Source organism: Saccharomycopsis crataegensis (genome assembly GCF_037102585.1).
Source record: "Saccharomycopsis crataegensis DNA, jcf7180000000073, whole genome shotgun sequence".
Lineage (NCBI taxonomy): Eukaryota > Fungi > Ascomycota > Saccharomycetes > Ascoideales > Saccharomycopsidaceae > Saccharomycopsis > Saccharomycopsis crataegensis.
In genome coordinates this window covers 577,868-587,500 of record NW_027043820.1, presented here as the reverse complement: position 1 = coordinate 587,500, position 9,633 = coordinate 577,868, and the positions used below count along the sequence as shown (strand labels likewise).

At 36.3% G+C, this 9,633-nt stretch overlaps 3 protein-coding genes across 3 annotated transcripts; 2 read left to right on the top strand and 1 right to left on the bottom strand. All coding sequences in view use genetic code 12, as the record gives it.

Annotated features, from left to right (window-relative positions):
• Window positions 1-4,014: 4,014 nt before the first annotated feature.
• On the top strand, window positions 4,015-4,845 carry DASC09_010230 (beta-1,3-glucan linked protein; the record flags this gene model as incomplete). Its single annotated transcript, XM_064994626.1, has 1 exon — window positions 4,015-4,845. One exon carries the CDS (start codon window positions 4,015-4,017, stop codon window positions 4,843-4,845), a length of 831 nt encoding a protein of 276 aa, XP_064850698.1.
• A 1,249-nt stretch (window positions 4,846-6,094) lies between these two features.
• DASC09_010220 (uncharacterized protein) lies at window positions 6,095-8,098 on the bottom strand (the record flags this gene model as incomplete). The annotated part of the gene is made up of 1 exon (XM_064994625.1): window positions 6,095-8,098. One exon carries the CDS (start codon window positions 8,096-8,098, stop codon window positions 6,095-6,097), a length of 2,004 nt encoding a protein of 667 aa, XP_064850697.1.
• A 723-nt stretch (window positions 8,099-8,821) lies between these two features.
• On the top strand, window positions 8,822-9,313 carry DASC09_010210 (rhodanese-like domain-containing protein; the record flags this gene model as incomplete). Its single annotated transcript, XM_064994624.1, has 1 exon — window positions 8,822-9,313. The coding sequence occupies one exon, from the start codon at window positions 8,822-8,824 to the stop codon at window positions 9,311-9,313; it is 492 nt and encodes a 163-aa protein (XP_064850696.1).
• Between the last annotated feature and the right edge of the window lie 320 nt (window positions 9,314-9,633).

Below are 9,633 nucleotides of genomic sequence, written 5' to 3'. Positions count from 1 at the left end.
ATGGCCGGAGTCCCGGAGTCCCGGCCATTTTTGTTCTACTTTCAAACCGGATTATTCTATAATATATATATACCCCCTCAATTTTTTTTTTTTTTTTTTTTTCCTTTATCTCTTCTCTTGCTCTTTTTTATAGATTATTCCTTGGAAAGTGGTCATAACATCCTTCTTCTTCTTCTTTTTCTTCTTCATTTCCCGTAATCTTTGATCCCACCGGTTATTCACGTACAGTTAGTTGGCTTGCATGAAACCTCATCACACCGCCTGGCGTGGGGGGAGGGGGTCCCCAACATGAATATACAATATATTACCATTGCCCAATTAACAAGCGTTTCAATCAATCAATATGAAAATAATAATAAACCGTTGGTAATACTTACTGGGCAGAAGTCTGGTGTAGATATGGGTTGGGAGAGAGAGAAAGACAGACAAATGGCCACTTCCCTAACCGTTGCCATGCAGCAGTAACATGAACCTGTCATGTCTTGTCTCTCTCGACGTCATATATATAAAACTCCATTAATTTTCCCAGGGGGGGGGAGGGGGGAGATTGTTTTTTTTTTTTTTTTTTGCTTCAATGTTTGGAAATCCCCTTGAAATAAACCAACCAACCAACGTAATGTTAATTTATCTTAATCCCGATGAATAATTTGAGCCAATTATGCACATATATATATATATATATATTACATACACACCTACACTGATAAGAATAAGGAAAAAATATTGGCAGAACACATGGGTTCTAACAAGAAAAAAATATTCTTGAGCTGGATAGCTCAAGAATACGTTATTCGACCTCGGTGAGGATCGAACTCACGATCTTGCGATTAACAGTCGCACGCCTTAACCAGCTTGGCCACGAAGTCCGATGTTTGCTTGCAAAATAGTAGTTGATCTGACCGGTTCTAATTCGTGTGGAAAAATTTTTTTACCGATGATGTGATTAATTCTTAAAGCAAGGAGTGTGAGGTTGTGAGAAAGTTATAGTATTATACTTATCTATTAGAAATACCGGCATGAAATGCCCGGCTTCCATGTTATTTAGAACCTCTGTGACTCGTTAATATACAATTCATTCATTCATTCATTTTTTTACCTCAACCACTAAAAGAATACAAAGAAGTAGGGAACAACTCAAAATGTGGATAACTTATTTGAATGAAGTGGTGGCAATGAAGGAGGTTGATTAACAAAAAAAAAAAAAAATTGATGCCTAGTTTCCCAGTTAATAGTATTTGGTTTATTTTTTACTTGGTTTTTATTAATTTACTATTATTATTTTATTGATTTTTCTTAATTTGATTTATGGGTTTGTGTTATGGAAATCAAAGATGTGTGGTGCCATCTGAGATAAAACCATAGCACTGGTCTATTTGATTTTGTTGATTTTGATTTTGATTTTGATTTTGACTTTGAATTTGACAACATTCCACAAAGGCTTCACATTATTATCTCTCACTAATAATTGAGGCAAAGAAATGGAATGTGAGTTAAAGTGTTCAGTTGGTATATTGATTTATGGAATCAGGATATGTGTCGGGACTTAAAAAGTGTGTGGTGACACTTAAGACAGACCCATGGTACTGGTTCTTATTTAGTTTATTTGGTTTATTTGGTTTATTTGGTTTATTTGGTTTACTTGGTTATTTTGACTTATTTGAATCATTTGGTCTATTTGATTATTTGAATTATTTTTTACTTGGATCTAATCATTCTATTGATTTTTATTATTTTTATCTTTATTATCCCCCCAGAATTCTGATGGTCACTACATTGAGAATAATATACTTAGTATTTGAGATATAGTACTAAAACCAGCACAAAATGCCCGGTTTGCATGTTATTTAGAATCACGTATTGATTCAGCAATGAATAAAAAATATATGATGTAAATTCCATAAATGGAAAAAAAATATTCTTGAGCTGGATAGCTCAGAATACGTTATACGACCTCGGTGAGGATCGAACTCACGATCTTGCGATTAACAGTCGCACGCCTTAACCAGCTTGGCCACGAAGTCTGATGTTTGCTTCCAAAATAGTAGTTGATGTAACCGGCTCTAATTCATGTGAAAAAATTTTGTTGAGGTTGAGAGAAAGTTATAGTATTTTACTTACCTATTAGAAAGACCGGCATGAAATGCCCGGCTTGCATGTTATTTAGAACCTCTGTGACTCGTTAATATACAATTCATTCATTCATTCATTCATTGTTGATTCAATGATCTTCTTGCTTGAAAGCAATATCTTTTAAGCGGAGAAGAAAAAATAGGTGGGGAAAAACAAGAAAATAAAATAAAAAAAAAAAAAATAAAATCAAAAAAAACAACAACAATTAAAACCTTAAAAACGCATAAAAACATTTTTCTCAATAATAGGGTTTTCACCATTAATGGTTTTCCTTAACACTTTAATTTTCAAACTACATTAAGTAGTTTATGAGATATATAGTTATATAATTAATTAATATATTGAATTTTGTCTTTAAAAAAAATTTTCAAACTACATTAAGTAGTTTATGAGATATATAGTTATATAATTAATTAATATATTGAATTTTGTCTTTAAAAAAAAATTTTAATTTTCAAACTACATTTGGTAGTTTATGAGATATATAGTTATATAATTAATTAATATATTGAATTTTGTCTTTAAAAAAAAAAAAAAATTTTTTTTTCACAAAATCGTTAATAAAATCCTCATATATTCATCAATGATATTTAAATATATATTATATTTGAATTTAGGCATCAATTCATGCAAATTCACCCACAAGTCTGTGGAAAAGTGTATTATTTTTGCCGTTTTATCAGAATTATATAGAGACCTCTATCATTTCACTCAGCAAATCTAAAAACGTTAATATACAATTCATTCATTCACGCGTTCATTCACTCAAACCTTACTACAAATTATAACTAAAATATAGGTTTTTCATCATATATATGGTTTTCCCTAATATGAAAACATGAGCAACAGCTTATAAGATTTTATATCGACATGTGTATATTTATTAATAAATCGAAAAAAAAAAAAAAAAAAGAAAAAAAAAGCAACTTTATTATCATTGTCAACATTCAATTATATGTTATTATCTAATTCTTTTGCTATTTATTATCTTGATTACTTATCATTGTCTATTATTGGGTCTAAACACGCTACGGCTATTCTATTCACTATAAAAAAAGACTTCAAGCTTCCCGTTCCTATATACGATCGGGAAAATTATATATATATATATATATATATATATTAGGAAAAAAAGAACATCATTATCGGTGATAAAATTTCTCACAGATGATTACGATAACTAATAATCACTATCAATAATAAGTCTATATATGGGACTTATTGTCTTCTACTTAATCCAGATATTATTCAGATTGGAGATAGTTGAAAGTTCATTACTACATTTTCCAACAACCTCATATATGGTGAGGAGTATGGCATGTGCTTAACACGATTCAGTTCAAATTAATTTAAGAGCTTTGTAAATCACTGGGACAACTACGCTAGCTTTGGGGAAATATACCCCAAATAAATACCCACAGGAATGGTATAACCAGGCGTCCACGCGGTTACCAAAAAACAGCCTGCTTTCTCGCGCTGTGGAATCCTTTATTGCCTGGAAAATATTCAAGAATCACAACGGTTATGCCCGAGACGGGTGGGTTTTTGATGGATTTGGGATAGCTACTGGGTGAAATTAGAGATGGCTCTTTTTTTTCTTTTTCTTTTTATTCTTTTGACCAGTGTTGTGTTCTTTTTTTAGATTTTACCGAGGAAAATTTTCCTCTGCACTGCTTACGGGCTACGTTTAGACGAGAAGGGTCCGTCACCATGCAGGCAGGCTGCCCCCTCCAAGTATATAAAGCTGTCTTTCGATCCTCAAAATTACCATCATATATTATTCTATTCTATTCTATCATCAATCAAACAAAACAAAAAACATATTTACTGTTTTACTCACTCTCCTATATCTAATTATAATAATAATAATAATATTTTTCCACAATGAAGTACACTCTCGCTACCGCTGCTATCGTTGGTTCTGCCATCGCTGCTTACGTTCCTTCTGAACCATGGTCTACTTTGACTCCAAGTGCTATGGTCTCTGGTGGTACTACTGATTACGACGGTACCTTCGGTATCGCTGTTGTTCCAGTCACTGCCGCTTCCTCTTCTGTTGCTAAGAGAGATGTTGTCTCCCAAATTGGTGATGGCCAAATCCAAGCTACCACTGCCACCACTACCACTCACGCCCAAGCCATTTCCCAAATAGGTGACGGTCAAATCCAAGCTTCTACTTCTACTGCTCCAGTTACTACTGTTCAACCAATCTCTCAAATCGGTGACGGTCAAATCCAAGCCACTACCACCACCCACGCTCAAGCCATTTCTCAAATCGGCGACGGTCAAATCCAAGCCACCACTCTTACCACCAACGTTGCTTCTCAAATTACTGACGGTCAAATCCAAGCCACTTCTACTGCTTCTGTTAACGCTAGTGTTGCCGCCGAAAACACTAAGGATGGTATTACTGCCGTTGCCTGTAAAGTCGATGGTACTTTGCAAATGACTTTGGAAAAATCTATCTTGAAGGATGGTAAGGGTAGAATCGGTTCTATCGTCGCTAACAGACAATTCCAATTCGATGGTCCACCACCACAAGCCGGTGCTCTCTACGCTGCCGGTTGGTCTATCTACAATGGTAACTTGGCCATCGGTGAAACCACCACTTTCTACCAATGTTTGTCCGGTACTTTCTACAACTTGTACGATGAATCTTTGGGTGCTCAATGTAAACCAGTTTACTTGGAAGTCACTTCTTTGGTCGATTGTTAAAAGAAAATTTCTTTTTCAATTTCAATTCCAATGTTTTCTTTTCTTCATTCTTCGATCTTCCAAATAATGACCTGCATTTTTTAATCTCGTTTTCACATCTCAACTTCATCATTATCATCATATTGTTGCATCAAATTTATTACTGCATTAGCATTGCTTGTTTTCCTCATCTGCATTATCCATCACCATTATTCTTGGTCATTGGCTGGACTTTTTCCTTTCTTCTGCTCTGTATTTTTAGTTTTATTTTTTCTAGCATTTTATCATAATTCATCGCTGCATTTCTGAATAAACTTAATTTTATAATATATACATATTCCTCACTCGTAGATGTTTTATATCATACATTTTCAAAAACAACAACAACAACAACAACAACAACAACAACAACAGCAATACATTATTACCTAACTGATTATTTAATACTATTTCTATCATACCTTCAATAATTGGGTTAATGTTTTGTATATTTTTGGCTTATCATTAATGGTTCTCTTTCAACTATTTACCATTACTGTGGCATTTTTTCAGAACCGTTGAGCCGCCCTTCCAAATTATTACTGGCATCTCTGTATGGGTATCTAACTGTATGAAGTTTCTTTGGAGTTGCTGATAATTATTCATCAATAATTACTACGACTGAGTTTCAAATAGTGGTAATATGTCCTGATAGGATTAATACATTAACGTATTCGCTAGAGAAGGAGAGATCATAACTACGTGTTCACTGATATATATGAAGGAAGAACAAAAAATCGAACAAGTTAATGCCATTGTTCTATGAGAACCATATATTTGGTTGTAATCACAATGATATATTTCCTACAATCCGGAAAGCAATTCCCTAATACACGATCATTATTAAACAAACTAAAACAAAAAACGGCTAACATGTTATGGATCTAAAAATAACAAAACAGCGATGATAAATAATAACATAAATAATATATATATATAATGCAAAAACAGACGAAGGAATTAAGGAAAACTGCAAAACAAATGAAGAAAAAAAAAGTGATAATAATTATAAAGGATTCATAAATTTCCATTTTCCCACCGCAGAAACCGAAATGTGACTGTTACATTCAAATAACAGAAGGAAACAAAACAACAACAACAATAATGTGATAAAAGTTTCATATGATTGAGGTGTTTACGTAAACGTTATCATAATTGGTAGTGATGATATAAAATACAAAGATTTTTTTTTTTCCTCCCTCTCCCCCCAACTTGTGAAGATATATCTAATTCAATGGCCAATCAGGGACTTCATGAGCGTGGCTACTGAGACAGGTTTTAAATTGGCTTTGTGATAAGAAGAGAGTCCAATTTCTACCATTGGACGAGGTTTCCAGTGTTCATCTTCGTTGGAATTCGCAACCATATCCAATGAAGTCACCTCACCTTCTAAATGTTGATGATGATGATGAGATGGAGGAGGAGGAGGATTATCAACTTCAGGTAGGTTGTACTCAGAGAGTGAATGTGTGTCGTCGACCAATGTCATTTCTTGGTCAGGTTTCTCGATCTTCTCATCGAAAACAAAATTGATCGGTGAAAATTCCACATCAGGCAATAATTTATACTTATCTCCCCTGGAGATCTCGAGTAAACTTTCAGGGATTTTTTTCCCCTTGCCCGCCATGGAACTACCCGCAATTTCTCGTAAACTTGGGTTCAAACTGAATAAACTCTGTTGTGATGATGCCCCTTGCTTCGCGGTGGTGGCAGATATCGACCCGGAAATCGACAGCGAGGAACGATGACCAGTGGTAAATGATGAAGTGGAGGATTTATCTAGTGGTCGAAGACTAGCCAAGCTGCGAGTGGTGGTAAGCGATTTCCCCGTTGGTAATGGGACAACCGCCATTCCATTGCAGTGATCTGGCAAATGGATCAGGTTATTACTCCCAAGCGAGCGAGTTTGACAATGTGTGGTGGTATTCTTTGGGTCGGTGCTACACGACGATGCCGCTGCTGCAGCCACAAGAATCTGGTTCTTCATCTTGATATCCTCGTAGGTGGAGTTGAATCTTTGGTGTTTGACCCTAAGAGCCTTGACATCACTTGTCTGGGAAGTTTCTCCAATACTGAGTTTTTTGAATGCGTCGTTGGCAGCAGTACTGGAGGCGCTTGGAGACGCTGGGTTGGCGTAAGTTTCGGAGGGGCCACCATCGGATTGAAGCCCAAACATTTTTTCCAATAATTGGTTGAATTCTCCGGTTGAACCTACCGAGTCCAAAGTGAATGCTGCCCCCTCACTGTTGCTTTTCAAGTGAGATCTTCTATTAGTATCGGTATTAGCCCACGGAGACACCGTTTTTTGGGAAAAAGTGTCGAAATCAAGGCTCATTGAAGGGTTATGGGTAAATGTAGTGGTTTGTTGGTTACTATTTGTTTGAGGGGTCAATGACGTTGGGGAAATATCTTGATGGCGAAGATGATGATAAGGGGAGTTGGTGAATGGGTCCAAGGTTCTTTGGGTATAAGAATATTGTAGTTCTTTAGGAGACGACAGAGTGGTGCTAAATGTCTGAGGTGCGAGAGGAAGTACCTTTGGGGCGTCAACGCTAGCGATTGTATTATTGTCAGAAGAGTTCAAGTTTAGAGTTTGAGCCCAAAGGTTTGTTGAACCAACACTCGAGATGGTTTCTGATCTTCGTTTCAAAAAAGATTCATCAACACTGTCTCTTCCAAGTTTGCCGATAAAAGAGTCTATGGCCGAGGTGGCAGATATTGGAGGACTCATAGGTCTTCCGATACCTTTCACCGTGAATTCCAGAAGATCAAGCTTGATAGGAGAGCTTATGAATTTATTAGTATTGTTGTTGGAAGGCGAGGCCACGACATTCAGCTTCTTGCTGGTGACCTCGGTCATTTTGGTGGCATCGATCATATTGGAGGTATCAGGGATAGTAAAATTTAACCGAAGATGGTCGTCTCCGGAAAGTTGTCCTCCTAATAGATCCAGCTTTGAAGGGCTCTTGAATGCTCTAGTGAGTTGATCTTGCACCTGGGAGTCTTCGATGTTTGCAAGAGTTTGGGGAGCACCAATGCTCAGCTTGCGGATCACAGTACGGTTCTTTTGACGAGCATTTTTGTGCTGATGCTTTGGCCGCTTGAGAGACGTTTTTCTTGGAAGCGATAGGATTTGGGCGACATCTTGCTTTCGCTTTGGTTTTGTCTGGACATTATTACCAGAAGGTTGTTGTTGTTGTTGGTGGTGGTGTTTTGATCTGAAAAAGGAAAACATATTATTATAACAATAACAAAAAAAAAAAAAAAAAAATTAGAATTGATGGGATAGTAAATTAGGGAAATCGAATCTGGAAATGTAACAGCTATGGCTGATGTGCTGATTTAAAATTCTTGATAATAATATAGCGATCCTTGTAAAATTACTGGAAAAAGTCTGACAAAATTGTAACAATAGTATGACTATTACCAACACTGGTACCTTTTCAATATGGTTTTTGGAAATAACAAGATGTTGAGCATTAACACCATGGCAGAAACAAAAAAAAAAAAGTAAAAAATAAAAATGGAAATCTGGCACAAAAAAAAAAACGTCAAAGAACCGCAGTAAAGACGTTGGTTTCAAGGAGTTATGGCACTAACGACTAACATTAGGAGAGACGGGGGGAAGACCCCCTCCCCCCCCTGTTCGTAACTCTGGGAGATGCGTAAAAGGGGCTTTCTCTCTCAGCGCGCGACTGCTACGTCAGAAGTCACACTTTATTACATAATCAAACTTTACATCATCCATTACATAAGCACAGAAAAGGCCTGGTGTGCTGGTACCCCCTGTATGCAGTTATGTGCCCCTTAAGTTGCAGGTGAGACGTTTTTTTTTTTTTTTATTTTGGGAAGTTAGCTGATGATGCCGGAGTAGTAAGTTTACGGTCGATACTGGTTTGAAGCGTATCGAATAGTAATCAAGTATCTCCTATCTATCTCTATATATACATACAGACAAATGTTGGCCGTCCAAAGATCATTTGCTAGAAGTTTTGCTAGAGGTATTGTCCCAAGATGCGGGTTGCACACCGCCAGTGTTTTCTACAACCAAGGGGCATCCCAGCCAAAACTTGCTGTTCAACAAAATCCGGCCAAGATCTACGATTTTAGTGAGATCAAGAAACTCTTGGAATCTGGGGCCACTGACTCGGTGTTGATTGATGTTCGTGAACCAGCCGAACTTCAACAACAAGGGTTTATTCCAACCGCCATCAACATCCCATTCAAGTCGGCGCCAGGGGCGTTGAACTTGCCAGAGGACGAGTTCGAGGATGTTTTCCGTTTCGGCAAGCCAGCAAAGGACAAGGAAGTGATTTTCTATTGTCATTCTGGTGTGAGATCTTCTGCTGCCGAAGAGTTGGCAGGGACTTTTGGGTACGAGAAGCGCGGAAATTATGTCGGGTCATTTTCTGACTGGGTGGCACAAGGGGGTAAAATTGAAAAGAAATAGATGAATATCATTTCCATTTCTATTTTTTTTTTTTTTTTTTGTATTCATTTAGTATATCATTCTCGGATTATTTTATTTTTAATTTAGTAGTAGTGATAGTGTCCTCCTGTTAATCTAGTTGTTATTGTCCTCCTGTTAATCTAGTTGTTATTGTCCTCCTGTTGCATAGTTTTGAATTAATTTTTAATTTATTTTCATCTCATATTGAAAAAAAAAAAAAATATATATATTTTTTTGTTCGCCAATTTATCGAGGAATTTTGCCACGTAAACAAAAGTTTTTGATATTTTTAATGTTCACGGATGTTAATAGATAATTGT